Source organism: Lepidochelys olivacea, assembly GCF_965140295.1.
Source record: "Lepidochelys olivacea isolate rLepOli2 genome assembly, chromosome: 26".
NCBI lineage: Eukaryota > Metazoa > Chordata > Testudines > Cheloniidae > Lepidochelys > Lepidochelys olivacea.
Genome location: NC_140436.1, coordinates 13887364 through 13904865, shown reverse-complemented (window position 1 = coordinate 13904865; position 17502 = coordinate 13887364). Strand labels below are relative to the sequence as shown.

Below are 17502 nucleotides of genomic sequence, written 5' to 3'. Positions count from 1 at the left end.
GAACCGGCTCAAGGGCATAGCCCAGAGGACCAACATGGGGGTCATGGCCCATCCCTCCTGTCCCCCGTTTAGCATGTTGTGATTTGGGCACCATTGACTCCGCAAAAAAGCCCCACGGGGCAACTACCCCCCTACAAACACCACTCCCAGCAAACCGAGCCCCTCCCTGCAGTGCCGCCCATTAAACTGTCAATGGCAGAAGCAAAGGCTTGGGTTTGGAGGCCAAGGCCTGCCTGTGGCAGGCGGCCCCTGGGCCAGGAGCCCTTGAAGCGGCATAGGGAGCAGGCCCGGTGCATGCCCCCAGGAATAGGCAGGTGTCTGCATTAAGAGCAAGCGGGTGGTTTCGTGCCCAAGGCAGCCCCGAGGGAACAAGAGACGGGGCTGGAGGGGGAAGAGTGAAAACCAGCAGCTGGCCCACATTCAACCCCCCTGCCTGAGATCCTGACACAGAACAAGGGCAGCCGCTGGTGCCCCAAAGGATGGGCCTCGCTGAAGATGGGCGCAGCATCCAGCGATCCCCCAGGGCCCAGGTGTGAGGGGACCCCTGGCGCCGAAGAGCCCTGCTGCACGGCTGGTTCACCGCTCAGGATGGTGAAGGCCAAGGGGCGGCTGCACTGGCCCCAAGCAGCGGGAGGCAGCAGGCTCCAGCTCCGAGGCTTAATGGGGCAGCAAGGGGCCCCAACTGTGAGAAGCATCCTCCCACCCCCTCTTCACCGGGGCCCAGGCCCATTTCCGCTCTGCCCGCCACCTTCCCAGGTCTGGCACTGGCTCAGCCCGGCCTGGGGTGGGGGCTGCTGCCGAAGAAATTGCTACAGGGTCACCCCAGGGCTCCACTGCCCCCCGAGCAGGGAACAGGGAGGTTAGATGGATGCCTCTGTCCTCAGGCAGGGGCTGAGGTAAAGAGGCCCTGGGCTAATGCTGCCCACATTGTAGGGCACAGGGGAACCTAGGGGCTCAGAGAGCGGCAAGCCCGGTGGCCCCAGAGGCAGTGGAGGGGCACTCACTCCAGCTGTACCTAGTACCCTCCCGCCTCCAACAAGTGGCCAGGGCTGTGGCTTCACAGCCAGCCAGGGACTGGGAGATCTGGCAGGCTACAGGCCCAGGTCAGCCGGCTGGAGAACCGGAGTACGAATGAGAGCCCAAGCCAGCCGAGAACGGCAAGAAGACAAACTTTATCCAGACGGGCACAGGCCAGCCAACATCACGTACAGAGAAGTCAGGCAACGGTTACACAGTCTCCACGGCCGCTAGCCAGAGCTTTTCCATTGGAAACGGTAGGAGTGGGGAGATGGAGTGCAGAGCCAACATGGCCACTGAACATCACAGTGTCCAGGGGCACGGCTGGGAGCTGGACTTCTTCCTTCCTTCCCCCAGGGCTGGGCTCACACCCTTCAGGCCCAGACACCAGGTACATGAGGGAAAAGGCCAATGCCACGGGCCTGGGAACGCGAGGGGCAAGAGGGCACTCGGAGAGCCAGGCGGTACAGGCCCAGCTCCACACTTCCAGTGGGGAGGAAGTCACCCCCATGGAGAGGGTGGCTCTGCCATGCCTGGGGCTGGCTCCCTGCCTGCTTGCTCAGAGAGCAGCGCCAGGCACAGGGTGCAGCTGAGGATTCTGCCAGGAGCACCCACCCCCAGAGCATTACCAAGCCATGGCTTTAGCACGTGGTCCAGTGGCCTTGAGTCCCAGGCTGGATGTGCAGCTCATGGCACCAGGTGGGCAAGCAGGCACATGCTCTGCTGATGCCCCTCTGTCCTGCTCTTCCCCAGCCCCAACAGAGCCAGCCCAAAGTGCAGCGAGGCCCCCCCCAGGTGACCAAAGCAGAGGCCAGTGAGCTCTCGCTGCCCCAGGGATGGCACCCACAGCCCGCGAGCAGCGTCCCAGGGCACGCACGCTCGGGTCACCTCCCACTGCACAGCAGAACCGCCCCGAGGTTGGCTCGCTGCCGCTCTCCCATGTGCAGACGAGCCAGGTGCTCAACCTGCCCACAAGAGTGGGGCTGACATCCTCCATGCAGCGAGCGGGTGCCTGGCATGCTGTTACTGTCTGCCTGGTGCCCCTCCCCAGGTGATTGCTCCCCTTTCAGAGCCCCACCCAAGGATGCTGGTTCCCCCCGCCCACTCCCAGTACATCAGTGCTGGGCAAAGGCAAGGATAAGCAAGAGGCAGGTCCAAGGCGGGAAGAAAATGCAGCTCCACGGACAGGATGGAAGGATCGAAGGGGTGGGCTCCGCTCAGCCTCCCTCTCCAGAGGGAGAGGGGACGTGAACATCATGGTCTAGTTTTTCCACCAGCCAGCAGGAAGCTCAGGGCCTGGCAGATCAGCGAGACCCACGTTCCATGGCACACGCACACGGCACACACTTGGCACAGGGGGAGACAGCACAGCCCCGGGGGGCCAGAGCCGCAGGCGAGGACGAAGTGATGGGGATGCTGGCTGACGAGAGGCCGGAGGACAGACAGTAACTGTGAGACAGCCCAGAGACCCATGGAGGGCAGAGACCCACCAACCCCTGGGCGAGGAACAGGGCGAAAGGCAAAAATGACAGCATTTCCTGCTGCTCCGCACCAAATTGTGCCACCCCCCCCCCCGCCCCCGGGGACTCTCTCTGCTCACTGCCGGTGGCAAGACAGATTCCAGGCCTGACTGGCCGAGACTCCAGTCTGAGCACTCCTGGGAGCAGCAAGGCTACATCCCACAACACTGACGCCTGTTCTCAACGCTCCTCAGAGGCCCAAAGCAACCAGGCCCCTCGCCCAAGGCTTCAGTCACGGGGTGGGTAGGAGTCGAACACTGGGCAGTGGCATCGGCTGGTCTCAGTTACTGGAGTCCCTCTCTAGTGTTATGATTGTAAACAACAAGGTGACTAGAATGCAGTCCGCGTCTGATCTCTGGAGATGAGGAGTGAGAGCCCCAGGCCAGTTCAGCGCTGCAATTACAAGCCAGAGGTCAAAGCAACAAGCCCTTCGGGGCCAGAAAGGGCTGGTAGGAGAATGGTCACGCTGTCTCTTCAGCCTCGCTGGCCTTTCCGAGGAAGAGCTGTTTAACTAGACGGGCCTGGGGTGCCGAGAAAGCCCTGTCCCAGCCCCACCGCCCGCAGTGGTGTGGCCTGGAACCGGGGATCCCCACCCACAGACAGTCTTTTTGTCCCATGTACTTTAAAGGTCTGAACGTGAGAGAAGGCCAGGCGGTTGGGAGCAGCGGTCTCAGCTGGCTGGGTCACATGATCTCGCAGCACGAGTTCTGCTTTCGGGCCTGAAAAGGAAAGAAGAACTGAGAGGCTTCTCGGTGGAGTTGCCCTCTGGGGACAGGCTGAGAGCCCATGTACTGGGCTCACAGCCGGCTCCTCCCAGGCCAGCTCACACTGCGAGCACCCTGCAGTTCGAGTGCCAGAAAGTCAGCAAGATACAGGGACACCTAACCCTGCCCACTGCCCCTGTGCTACAGGGCCGGTGAGTCGGAGCAGCTGTGGGACAGGCTGGGTTTGGATCTGGGAGGGGGTGACCTATGCGGGGCTTGTGACCCATCCAAGGTGTTTGATGCTCACTAGCAGAACTGAGCACAGCTGCAAGGCCATGGCTTTAGCTAGTTCAGTGCCCTCCACTCCAAGTTCCACCCCCTCCCACACATATTATCCTCTTCTGTTGGGAAACCCCCTTGCCACAGCACTTCTGTAATGCCTGGCCCTCCTGCCTCGGGCTGGGCATGGGGACATCGCTGCCCTGTCAGCAGCTCAGACACTTCCAAACCTCAGCAGGGTAGCCTGTGCCGTGTCACCAACTCTGGGCTTGCTGGAGCAAGGCAGAGGGAAGGGTATTTCTGAGAACCCGCCACCTCTGTCCCTCCCATCAACACCCACCTCAAGGGTCACCCAAAGACTCACTAAGGGAGTTTGCAAACAAACCGAGCACCTTAGCTTCACCTAGAAGTCACTGTGCTCTTCGGAGCAGGGACCAGCTTTGCTCAGCACCTGGCACAATGGGGGCTGGCTCCAGGAGGAGGTCTCTGAGGCACTGGTGCATGCAAACAATAAAACGGCTGGAAGCCAAGGTAGCTCACAGAGCCCTGGCACAAGGGGGCACTGCACTCTGAGTGGAAATCCCTGCAGCCCAGAGCAAAGCTGCAGCCTTCCCGCCAAAGAGAAGCATGCTCCTGGCAGCTGGGACCAGAGAACAGCCCCAAGGAGATGACCATCTCTAGTCTTGGTACATACTTCTCCTCCACACTTAAGCACCCACACTAAGCTAGATTCAGCCTTAGCCAGCCAGCCCCGGCATCCGGGGCCCCAGCCTGCCCTACATCAGACACCGGGGTAATATCTGAGTGCCTACTTAACAGGATTTATGTCTGGAGCTTTGCCCATGGTAAATTGCTCAGTCATGCCAAGTGCTGGCCTGGCGCAGCACACGGCTGGCCCTCTGCCCTCGCTACCCCCTACCTCATGCTTGTTGGGCGGCCGTGCCGAGCCACTTACAGTTTTGTAGAAGTGTTTGGAATGCAGCCCAAGCACCTCCGACTTGGCCACCAAGTCATCCAGCTTCTCCCCGCGCTCCAGCAGAGACTCCATGGTGTTGTGCTGCAGAGGGCGAGAAGTGACACCAGAGCTGAGACCCCCGCGCCTCACCCAGCGGCTGTGACGGCACCAGGGCCAAATACTTTCAGTTTCTCCCCAGCTGGGCTATTGGCTCTCCGTGCCCTCGCCAGGCTGCGCGCCAGCCCTCGCCAGGCTGCGCGCCAGCCACTTTCCAATCACCACGTGGTTAGCTCCCAGGACACCGCATCGCATGTGTGAATGGCGATGCCACCTTGCCCGCCCTGGGAGGCCACAAGGAAATCCACGGTAAAGAGCACGAAGAGGCCTCGCATGGGCTTGTGACTTCTTGGGTCCTTCAAGTCCCCTGCTTCCCAGTCTCGCCCCCATTAGAGGGGAGGATAGCCAATGCCTTTGCTCTTTTCCCTGGTGCCCTGGCAGCTTGATACCTGGGACTCAAATGCAGCCCTACAGTCTGGTGCTATGTGATCCAGCCTGCCCTATGCAGTCTGTGGACGGTTATCAAGCTAACTTCAGACTCCAACACATCTGCTTATTTCCAAGTAATGGCTGGGAACCCACACAACTCCTGACAGTCAAGCCATCCCAGGAGTTCAGGCCAGTCTGGAGTTGGGTTCAGCTGACTTCATGAATGGAGACAGGGGGTGTCCGCAGCACAGTCCTCAGGCAGGGTCTAGTACCAGACTGACAGCACCAATTCCCAGGAGACAGCCAAATGCCCCCACGGAGGCTAAGGGTTCACAGCAGCGGCTGCCCCAGGAAGCCCTCCTCACTTCCCTTTCCCACGCACGCAGCCCTTACCAGAATGATTTTGGTCTCGTCCAGCTCCGCTTGCACTTTTGTCATTGCATCTGCCTCCCGGGGATTCTTGGAGAGCAAGAACACAGCACATTACGTAGACACACTATTCCAAGGACAGCGTCTGCAGGCCCATGAGCCCAGACGCAGCCAAGCAGGAAGCTGGACTGCCCCCCTCAAAGCACTCCACGCCCTGCGGGTGCACAGGGAGACCGTCTTTTACCCTGCCCAGATACAAGCCCCTGTGGAGGCTGCAAATGGAGCTGATGTTTCTCAGTGGGATTGCTGGGGGTTCCCAGCTAAAGGCCTTCCTCACACTGCCAGGAAGGCCTAGAGGCCAGGAGCAGACTGCAGAGCTGGTCTGAGCAGTGAGAGGGAACAGACCTATTCATTCACCTTAGGCACTCCGCCAGCCCCATGACTGCAGTGGCTGGACACCTCACTACTGCTGGCGTACTGACCCTCTCTACCCCGAGAGGCAGGGCAGAGCTTCGGGCCCTATTTTACAAATGGGCAACTGAAGCCCGGCACAACTAACAGATGTGCTGGAAGCCTGGGGGAACAGGGAGCTGAACCCGATACTCTCAAGTTCTAGGCCAGCAGCCTACCCACTAAGACCACCCTTTTCCTACTGCTTCTCTGCCTTCTGACATCCAGACAGTCAGTAAATGCATGTCATACCTGATATTTACTAAGGTAACCGTCCAAGGCTGCATAGTTAATCGTAGTTGGAGAGCCTGAGGGCCAGTTTGCCCTACTGACCTGCGTGGAGAACTCATCCAGCACCTGCAATGCAAAGCAAACCCAGTGGTGAGCACCCAGCTGTCTTCTCCACTCAGACACCCACAACAGGGCTTGAGATCTCAGAACCGTTAAGAGTCATTCCTTGGCATCCTGCTCTCTACCAACAGACAGAAGAGGGTTGGGACCCAACTCCTGTCTTGCAACCTACAGAGGAATGCAAGCTGGGAGTATATAAAGTGTCCCATGAGGAGACTGTCACTAGAATTCAGATAACATACCAAGGACTTCCCCTCTCCTAAGAGCCCCATGGTCTTCATGGACACGCAGGACACCCTGGCGTCCAGATGCGTGACTAACAGTGATCATACAACACAGACAGAGGCCATGCAAGTTGTGATACAAGTCGGACAGAACTGTAACATCCAGGCACCAGTTCTGACCACTTGAAAGCCTGGGCCAGACTGCAGAATGTTTCTGTGAGAACAAATACTCACTAAGTATCAGGCTAAGAGCATCAGACCCTTCTTTCTTGGGGTCTAATCAGGATTGAACCCAGGTCAGCCAAGGTAAAATGCATTAACCCACTGCATCACCCAGCCCATGAAGAAGTCTTAGGCCTGAACAGATCCTACCCCGCTCACTCCTACCATCATCATGTAGCTAATTTGTGACAGTAATGTCAGCAGACAAGAAAAGATTTGTAGAGTCTCAAATGCCCAAGCAGCAAGTCGCTTTTCAGCTAAAAGGGAAGCAAATTCAGGACTCTGAATACACAGTTGAAGTCTCCTCCTGCCGTGCATCGTCCTAGCTGCACAGCTCATCTCCAGAAACAAAGAGAACCCTAAATTGAGTTTACCTTCTCCAGCAAGGTGAAACACACGCGCGGTGGATACTCGTTGTCTGCAATCACCACTCCAGCCAGTCGGTCACTCCGCACGTACACATGGCAGAGGTATTCTGAACCAAAGACCAAGGGCAAAGGTTTCACAGAGAAGTGCACAGCATGGGGTCATCAAGCAGCATTCAGAGCAACCCACATGTAAAAATCAGCCAACTGTCATGGACTAGCACTCCGCTGTCCAAACTAAGATCACATTTTGGCAACGTTTAGCTCAGAGGCAGCATGTGGGTTTCACTAGGAAGGAAGCAGAAGGGGATGCAATGCTTTTCTCCCCAGGGAAGACCAGGGGCAGCACACAAGAGTGCTGAGTGAGTTAGATCATTTCTGTTCCCCCATGGCACGCATGGTGCATGACAAATGTAACCAAGGCAGAGCGTGTACAATCTAAGTTAAACAAAGGCAGGGAAGGGAGGTAACATACAACTAGGCCATTCAGGTTGTTTGCGTTACACATTCTATTGGTTCTGGGGGGGTTAATATTTCATGACTCACTATTACATACTATTAGTGAGAACACAGATTTTAGAACATTTGGAGCAAGGCGATGTGGCATACAGGGAGGTGTACGGAATGAGGCTAGGAGTCAGGAGTTTCGGCAGACAGGTGATGGCAGAGAAGACAAGGGCTGTATCAGGTGGAGCATCACAGTTCACAGCCTGGAGCACAGGGACATGGAGTTTGAACTCTACGCAGGAGAAGCCAGCAGAGGGCTGGGGATGAAAGTAACAGCAGGAAGATCTGAGCAGCTCTGTGGGCTGGAGAGGGGAGTTCAGGCAGCGCACATGTGAGGCTCAGTTCAGCGGCAAGGCTTGTGTGGAGTTAGGGTAAGGTGAGGAATGAAGCGCAAAAGCAGCATCTGGTAGTCAGGCAGGTTCCTGCGCTTACTTGATTTTCCAGCTGGGACAGCAGAAGCACCAGTCAGCATTGACTTGGCTGGGGTCCAGCATGGATTGAAATCCAGACTCCCTCCCACCTTGCAATCTTTTGCACACCTCCTGGCCCGATGGAATCAAAACTGCCAATCAGAGACCAATACGGCTACTCAGGAACCCCGACTTTATTCTACAAACGGAGGAAGTTCCCAGATACTCTACAACAGTGGTTCTCAAATTTTTTTTCTTCTTCTCCATGGACCACTTGAAAATTGCTGAGGGTCTCGAAGGACCACTTAATGATCTTTCCAAATGTTGTTTGTACCATTAGCTAACTATTGTAAAGCACTTTGGATAAAAGTGCTATATAAAAAAAACCTTAATAATAATTAGCTTTTTTTGTTGTACAAATAAAAGCCCACAACTCATATTTTCATGTCAGTAGACTTACCTTTCTAATGCGACGGATGTGCCCTCTCTCCCCTGCCACGGCTGAGGCTGGGAAGGAGGGCCATCTCTCCCCGGCAGCTGCAGCCCTGAAGATGGGCAAAGTCGCCTCTTTCTCTGGCCGCCACAGCCCTGCATGTCCCAAATTCCCCCACCCCCTCTTCTCACCCCACTGCTCCATCCCACCTGCCTCCTACCCCCCCCCCCAGGCCACCACCTCACTTTACATGTGTGTCTTCTCCAGGGTCCAGATGCCTAATTAGTGGAGCCACGCCTGTGCGGCTCCACTAATTAGGTGGGTGGCCCTTCATTCTCTTGTGTGCGGCCGCCCAGACATGCACCTTAGAGGAAACTATCCGCAGACCACCTGAATGGAGCCCGCGGACCACTGGCGGTCCATGGACCACAGTTTGAGAACCTCTGCTCTACAGCACACACCCAAAAGATAGGCATGGTTAACTCTTTGGTGCCAGATTTCTCATGCACACACCACAATGCCACGAGGGGATGCCAGAGCTACTTGGGCAGAGGAGAGGCCGTGACATCAGCAGCCAGGAATGTTCAGTACTACAGCAGTAGATGATGTGGCTGTCACTGTGGAAACTCCTACAAGTCATGCCACACCTCAGGGTGGATGTTAAGAGCTGTGCCTCATCCAGCCAGGACTCCAGACGCCCACTTTTCATTGGGCATTAGGTGCTTTGCAATTTAATCAAGCAATTTAGGCCGGATGTTCGACTAATCCTGCATGACTTGTGTAGCCAGAGAAACAGCTCCTACCGATCGCAATGAAAGGGAGGGGGACAGTAGCCAGCAACAGAGTCTCTGGAGAAGCAGATGCCCAGGGAAAAGAATTAAACTCTCCAAGGCACACAGCTGCTCCGTATCTCGCAAGATACAGAAAATCTGCATTCCGGTACATTACCCTTCGTAACCCTGCGCAATCAAGACCCTTGCGTCCTCTCTTACCTTGCTCCTTCACTGATGCTCGGCTGCCCAGCACCGAGCGCTCTACAATCAGCTGGCTCGTGAAGGTCATGAATTCCTGAACACTGCAAACACAAAGCATTTCATTACTTAACATTCTCTTACACTAGCATCTCCCCACCCCCAAACAGACCGATCGCCACAATGGTGCCGAGAACAAAACGACTTTGCCAGCAGCTGCTGTATTAACTCACTGCAGAGCAGGTGCTCATGGGAAAATTGTGGTGACCAATAAAAAGGGTTCCTTTAAATCTTGCACTCAGGATAGCGCCTTGACCACTTTGAGAACCGGGCCAACTAGCAGGAGCCAACTACAGACCCAGACCACCAGTGCCGGCTCTGCTGATGAACATAAATTAACTCACAGGTCTGTGTTACTACCCAGCCCTACCATATGCACTTCAGTATGCGTACTGCGTGGAACTGAAGGGCGGGGGCTCGGCCTGCAGCGTTTCCCATAGACAGGGCTACACAGAAGGCAACGCACCTTTGCTGCCTAGCGTTAAAAGGTGTGCATGAAGCCTCAGTTCTCATCCTAGCCTACTCTCTTAGGAATGCCAGTGAGCAGCGTGTGGGACACAAGTGGTGGTCTCCAGGAAGAGGGTCTTTTTCCACACACTGCTAAGGCATTCTGCTTTCTTATATACTGTACGTAAGTTTCTCTTTCCATCAAGCCCCAGTATCTTACAATGGTTCTCTATTAACTCCTAAGCTTGTGCAGTGGTTTAGATATTGGGAACACGGGTGGTATTCACGATTACTTTCCAGTAGGCGATCTACAGGTGCAGTGGCAGGGAGAGGCCCTCTTGGTCAATCAGTCCAGCAGGAAGGACTCTCTTAAAGTATCCTGTCCACAAGTGTCTAACCATGACACCTGACTTTAGCCCAGAAATTTCATTCGACCATTCCCATTTCACAGCCTTATCAGAGTTTTCTAATCTCCAAGTTGAATTTGTCCCTGATTGACTTAGGAACTAAGTTAACTGACACTGTCAAACTTAAGATCTGCCCCGTGCGTATTTAAAGAGACCTCCTGATTTTAGTGACTAAAAATTAATTGCTTGTCTTTACTCCTGAGAGCCCTAAAGTGCCAAGACATTCGGGGAGAGTGAATTGAATTTAATCCCTTTTTGTGCATCATTGGAATTTACCAAGGTCTAATCACTTGACCTTCCTTGGCTTTCCAGAAGTGTCATAGAGTCTGTTTGGCCGGGAGAATCTTTATTACTGGGGATGATGCATGAGAAAGACACTAACTTAATGCAGATCCCAGAGCAACTGTGCAGGGGTGGAGTGCAGGACAGACATTTTAGTGGTAACTGAACACCTGAAGCAGAAGTCTTCATTACTAACATGGAAGAGCCCCAAAAGCTATTTCTCCTGGTTTTAACCCCATAAAAGGAGGGAAGGAAAAGACTTACTTGCCTTTAAGGAGAGGGGGAAGGGGAAAGAAGGTGAAAGTTCACCACCATTTCAGTTTAAAAACATTCAAGTGCCTTTAATCTTCCTCTTAGTCTCAAATTCTTTTCCTCAAAGCTGTCTTCAAGTTGTATTTCCTCTTGTTCCGGCTTTAAAAGCAAGTGCACTGCATCCCAGAGCAGTCTCACTAACGTGGCGTGAAGTGGCACTAAAATAGACGTGTCATACATTCATCCTGGTTGATGTATTTTTGGGGCCTGCATAGTATACTCAGACTCTGCAAAAATCTAGGCTTTCATTTCATAAGTACATTATTTCTAGACCTCTCAGTTATAAGGATAGCCTTGAAAACAGGAACCAAGAATAAACAGATAGCCGTGTCTTGAGTCTGCAAACTGAAACAATTGGGGAGAGATGTAAACCCACCCCTCCATTTAGAATCCTGGAAGCAGCTGTGAAACTGCCAAGACTTCTGTCAGTTTCACACTGCTCTTGGGGAAGACTAGGAGCACAGGCAGGTGCTGGAGTTAGTCACAAGGAAGCACCATGCTTGTTAGCAGAAACGTACACTCCATCAATTGTCAGGAGGCTTTGGAGGGCTGAGAAGAGAGAAATTCTTCTCCCTTTCAGCTATTGGTTTGCATGGGGGAAGGGGCAGGATGTGGACATTCACATTTATCAGACACCTACTAGTCAGACATATAAAAGATGGTGCTTCTAAGCAGAGTCCACCAGGCCAAAATCCCAGCTACCTCCCTCTTCCTAGGGGCTTCAGGTGCAAGGACCAGCAGGTTCTAGTCAGAGCACAGTCCCGAATCCCACTAGGGAGGCTAGAGTCTAGCTAAGAATCTGGTAACTTCAAGCCCCACAACTGGTTTTAGTGGGACTACTCCCCAGGAGTAAAACACAGATTAGAACAGACTAACCAACCAAAGGTAGCAAGTATGGCCTTTATGCAATGCTCTCTTCCCACCAGAAGCCCAGAGTCCCATACTTTATTTTCAGGTATGCTACCTGGCCTTTTTGAATAACTCAAGTCAAAAACAGCTTCTGGAAAGGATAATTTGCACCCCCCATAGCTCCTTTACTGCTGCCTTATTCAGCCATCTTCCCCACATCAGCTCTCCTGCCCTCTTTCAAGCTCCAGTACACAGAAAGCTGCCTTTATAACAAACCATTCTCGGCACATACTTGTTCAGACCACAAGTTTCGTTTAAATCCACGCTGTTGCAATGGATTCCACATTTAGACAGTTTCTACACCCCCACCTCTACGATATACAACTTAGATGAAATATATGGATTAATGCAATCATATACTGCTATAAAGTGACAATGTTAATGTGTAGTTAGCCAGTTTGTTTTACCCATTTTCAATTATTGAAAGTGAAAGTTTTAAGTAGTCAATTCACTTGTTACTATTTACTTTTTGCATTACTCCCAGTCTGGACAATGGGGAATCAAAAGTCAGTTTCACTTTCAGATTCTCAGTACTGCAACATAAGGCTTCCAAAACCTGCAGGGGAAAATTTGCTCAGGAAAGTGTTCCATCGGAGCTTGAAATGAAAGACTGCAGAATCATTCCTATTGGTCTCAGGTTTTGTAATACAGGCTGCCAGATGATGTATGAATTTGAAATTCCAGGCACGTGCAGATTTTTAAGGAATAAGACCAAGGTCTGATTACAACACAACACAAAACAAACCTAATTCCTGGTAAAAAGAAAAGGAGTACTTGTGGCACCTTAGAGATTAACCAATTTATCTGAGCGCATCCGATGAAGTGAGCTGTAGCTCACGAAAGCTTATGCTCATATAAATTGGTTAGTCTCGAAGGTGCCACAAGTCCTCCTGTTCTTTTTGTGGATACAGACTAACACGGCTGCTAATTCCTGGTGACAATTCTGAAAAATACTCAAATTACAATTCTGATAAAAAAGTGCAGGTGGGGCGTTAAATTAGGTACTCTGTGAGGTACCTGATCACAGTCTCTCTCCCTCACCTGCCCCTCCATGTTTAATTATGACATTTTAGTAAGTCTCATGAAAGAGATCACTGGACAAGATTGCCATGAATTAAAAAAAGCATTTAAACATTCACTTTAAAATCCTAGTACCTTTCCAGGACCAGGAGACACTAAAAACTTAAGACAAAATTCAAATTTTAGGCCAAATTTGTTAATCCTTAATACTGCTTGCAAGCGTTTACACACTGAATTCAAAGGGGCTACTTGTGCACACGAAGTTAAGCACGTGTGTGTTTGCAGGATTGGGATACTAGCAAGGAAAAAAAAGCAGTACAAGATTATGCATGTGTAAAGCAGTCAAATTAATAAGGCGGGGAAATTATTTTCCCCCACAATTGAGATTTTTTTTTAAATGAGTAAGAGAAAACTACCTGTTCTTTATGTCGTCTTTGCATCTGAGTGGGCCTGAGTTAGGGGGAGATACGGCAGGACTCCCTGGGATTCTACTAGCGTTGATCAATTTACATTGAGGCGATTGTAAATTTTGAAAATAAAAAGAAACTGATTCTTTAAAAAAAAATAAATTCCCATTAGCAGCCTGTTGTAGAACGCAGCAACGACTCTGGACAAATTGTAGGATCTGTGACTTTTTCCTGCATCTGTGATTTTCTTCTGCCTCTGACATTAAGGCAGTTCTTCCAGGAGGATTTTATTAACTTTATTTCAATTAGCAAATTGCAGTTTCCCCTCATGCATCAGCCCTCGTACATGCAAGATCTCTGGTCATGCCAAACAGGGAAAATATGTAATGATGTCAGAGGGGTACAGCTTCCTTAGGCACAGGTAAATCGCAGAAGGAGCACAGGAGTGCGTTTGTTTAATGCTTATCTTTTAAAAAAATCCCCCTAACATAATCCACCATCAAGTAAAAGCCCCAGCAGGCCTAAGTATCAAGTAATGGCCAAGCTTCAAATCTCAGCTATTTTTGTGTAACCTTGGCAAAGGAAGTAAACATTTATAAAATAAATTCCAACAATGGTATTCCTCCTCCAAACTCACTCTGCCCTCCCGCACATCAGAACCACAGAAGAGAGAGTTTGCTCCTGCTTCAAAAGTCACCTCTGGACACACACCAAGCATGGAAAATTTCAGGGCAGAAGGCAAATGTTTCTTAAAATTATGAGCATCTGAAACCAGGAGGTTAGAAGGGAAGTTGTTTTGCAGTCAGGCACTTGCGAATACAACTACTTCTTTCAAAAGCTTTAGGGGTATTACCCCATCTTAATGGTTGGGGGCTGTACTTCTAGCGCAGGTTAACTGACGTAAGGGTAGCATGGGTAAACTCTTCTGCAAGTACAGATTACACCCTAATGCTGAGAGCATTGTGAATCACCAGGATGACAAGGAGCTGGGATTAGCATTTAGCTTTGAGCACTCTGGCCTGAACCATCAGCAGTAGTCTCTACACAACTAAACACCTTAAGCAAAGTACATAGTATGTTATCACAAGTGGGACAATACTAGCAATTGCTAAATACAAATACACTGATCGCTCCAGCTGGATTGGTAAAGCGAAACCCACAAATTATCTCCCATTTGTTTTTCAAGTCTCTTCATGAGCTGAGAAGCTTGTGAGACTAAACAGATCTGTTGACACATTATCTAGGATATGGATTACAATTCACACCCATATATGCTCTCTTATTTTGTATACCCCAGTGCATCAGCCTTGTAAAACCTGCAAAACATACCAGCTCAGGCACTGATCTATTCACAGGCCTTTTGCTGTGATAATAAAAAAACACCTTATTCACCCATTTAAAAGGTCACTCGTATTGGATGTTCGTTCTACCCATCTTAGGTGCTTCTATGGGCCCTATTGCTGTAGTATGTGACCACCACATAATCTCTCATGCAGTTACCCTCACCATACCCCAGAGGGACAGATTAGCATCCCTGTTTTACAGACTGTTCCACTGGAAATAAATACTGAACGAGCCACTGGGTGTGAAAGAGAGAATGGCACTGCAGCCTGACGCTTAGAGGACTCACTTGGGAGGCAGGGCACACATGACGCAGACCCCTTTCTCCAACCAGTGTGTCACTATTTATCCACAGAGGAATAGCACCAAATGGAAGAACTGAGAGAGCCCCACAGCACAATACCCCATAGCTCAGGGGTTAGAACACCCCCCTAAGAGAGGAGACACCTCTGGTCAAATCCCTTCTCCCCATCAGGCAGAGGGGGAACTGAACTGAGGTTTCCCAGATCCCAGGTGAGTGCTCTAACCACTGGGCTAAATGTTATAAAGGGGAGTGGTAACGGGACCTAATCCAGCAGGCAGCCTCTGAGCTTGCTTACTGGATTGCCTCCTGTACTCATGATAGGTAGGGGTTTGTCCCCAGTCTGTGAAACCAAAAATGAGATTTAGGCACCCACCTACCTTCCTTTGTGGATCGACCTTTGCTGGGGTTCACACAGGGAGCCTGTGGCAGAGCAGGGGCTTGAATCCCAGCCCCCCAAGCCTGCGCACCAACCCCTGATCGCCCTTATGGAGCTATTTGTTCCAGGCAGGGAGGCGGCCGCCGCTCGGCACAGGGGAGGGAGTTCCCCAGCCAACACCTCAGGGACCGACCCACCTGGTCTTCTGGAAGAAGCTGAACGAGGACAAGTCGAAGGCAGCTTTCAGCAAGTGCACTTTGGGGTCGCCTTTGTAAAGGACACTTAGGCTGTAAAGCTTCATCCTGGTGCCTTCCCAGCAGCCGCCTGAGCGAGAAGGTCGGAGTCAGGGCCGGTGAAGAGACCCAGGAAACAAGCCCTGACCACCCCCCCTCACCCATGAGAGCACCCCCCCCAGACCAGACCACCCCCCTCACCCCCAAGAGCCCCCCGCACCTCCTGGACTGCCCCGAGAGCCCCCCCCCAGGCCGGACCGCCCCCCGCATCCCCGAGAGCCCCCCCCCAGGCCGGACCGCCCCCCGCACCCCCGAGAGCCCCCCCCCAGGCCGGACCGCCCCCCGCATCCCCGAGAGCCCCCCCCCAGGCCGGACCGCCGCCCCCCGCATCCCCGAGAGCCCCCCCCCCAGGCCGGACCGCCCCCCGCATCCCCGAGAGCCCCCCCCCAGGCCGGACCGCCCCCCGCATCCCCGAGAGCCCCCCCCCAGGCCGGACCGCCCCCCGCATCCCCGAGAGCCCCCCCCCCAGGCCGGACCGCCCCCCGCATCCCCGAGAGGCCCCCCCCCAGGCCGGACCGCCGCCCCCCGCATCCCCGAGAGGCCCCCCCCCAGGCCGGACCGCCGCCCCCCGCATCCCCGAGAGCCCCCCCCCCCAGGCCGGACCGCCCCCCCCGCATCCCCGAGAGCCCCCCCCCAGGCCGGACCGCCCCCCGTATCCCCGAGAGCCCCCCCCCAGGCCGGACCGCCCCCCCCCGCATCCCCGAGAGCCCCCCCCCAGGCCGGACCGCCCCCCGCATCCCCGAGAGCCCCCCCCCCAGGCCGGACCGCCCCCCGCATCCCCGAGAGCCCCCCCCCAGGCCGGACCGCCCCCCCCGCATCCCCGAGAGCCCCCCCCCAGGCCGGACCCGCAGAGCAGGGCCTGGCTGCGGCCCCCCCGGCGCGCGGGGCTCGGAGACTCCCGCTCCCGCCCGACCTCGCTCGCTCGGACCCCGGGGGTCGGCTCCGGCGGTTGCTGCGACGGCCGGGGCAGTGGGCGGAGCAAAGAACCGCCGCCGCCCCGCGCTGACCCGGAAGCAAAATGGAGCGGCCGGAAGTGCCGGCGGCGGGGAGGGAGGGGGGTCAGTGCCACGGGGCGCTCTCGCACTGCGCATGCCCGCGGCCGCTGGGGGACCCAGCCAATGAGCGCCCGCCTACAGCCGCCTGCGGGCGCACAGCTGTTCCGCCGTGTGCAGGAGGCGCTGGGAAGGGCTGCGGGGGGGGGGTATCAGCCGCGCCGGCGGACCCCCCTGGAGTGCCCTCGGGGACCCCCAGTGGTCCACGCCCCCAGGTTGAGTAATGCTGGCAGGGAGAGTAGGCGGATCCTAGAACCCCAGACTGTCCGCGTTGGACGGGACCTCGGGAGGGCATCTAGTCCAGCCCCCTGCTCGAAGCAGGGCCGATCCCCCACTAAATCATCCCAGCCAGGGCTGTGTCAAGCCGGGCCTTAAAAACCTCCAAGGAAGGAGATTCCAGCACCTCCCTAGGGAACCCATTCCAGCGCTTCCCCACCCTCCTCGTGAAAAAGTGTTTCCGAATATCCAACCTAAACCTCCCCCACTGCAACTTGAGACCATTGCTCCTCCTCCTGTCCTCTTCCACCACTGAGAACAGTCTAGATCCATCCTCTCTGGAACCCCCTCTCCGGTAGCTGAAAGCAGCTATCAAATCCCCCCTCGTTCTTCTCTTCCGCAGACTAAAAGCTGGGAGGGGTGGCAAGTGCTTTAGAGGATAGGATTAAAATTCAAAATGATCTGGACAAACTGGAGAAATGGTCTGAAGTAAATAGGATGAAATTCAATAAGGACAAATGCAAAGTACTCCACTTAGGAAGGTTGTGTGTCAACAATCGAAATGCAAAGTACTCCACTTAGGAAGGTTGTGTGCAACAATCGGTTACACACATACAAAACAGGAAATGACTGCCTAGGAAGGAGCACTGCGGAAAGGGATCTGGGGGTTATGGATCGCAAGCTAAATATCAGTCAACTGTGTAACACTGTTGCAAAAAAAGCAAACATCATTTTGGGATGTATTAGCAGGAGTGTTGTAAGCAAGGCACAAGAAGTAATTCTTCCGCTCTACTCTGTCCTAATTAGGCATCA

The 17502-nt window shown here is 53.7% G+C and overlaps 1 protein-coding gene across 2 annotated transcripts; it reads right to left on the bottom strand.

The window, feature by feature from the left end:
• Positions 1 to 1153: 1153 nt before the first annotated feature.
• YKT6 (YKT6 v-SNARE homolog) lies at positions 1154 to 16512 on the bottom strand (the record flags this gene model as incomplete). 2 transcript variants are annotated; one of them, XM_084615165.1, is made up of 8 exons in its annotated part: positions 1154 to 3256; positions 4476 to 4577; positions 5355 to 5420; positions 6033 to 6137; positions 6952 to 7052; positions 9285 to 9367; positions 15326 to 15452; positions 16335 to 16512. In XM_084615165.1, the coding sequence occupies 8 exons, from the start codon at positions 16510 to 16512 to the stop codon at positions 3221 to 3223; spliced, it is 798 nt and encodes a 265-aa protein (XP_084471291.1). In that variant the 3' UTR covers positions 1154 to 3220. The 2 variants fall into 2 exon arrangements, with proteins under 2 accessions (XP_084471291.1, XP_084471292.1); XM_084615166.1 differs by having other exon boundaries at positions 16267 to 16421.
• Between the last annotated feature and the right edge of the window lie 990 nt (positions 16513 to 17502).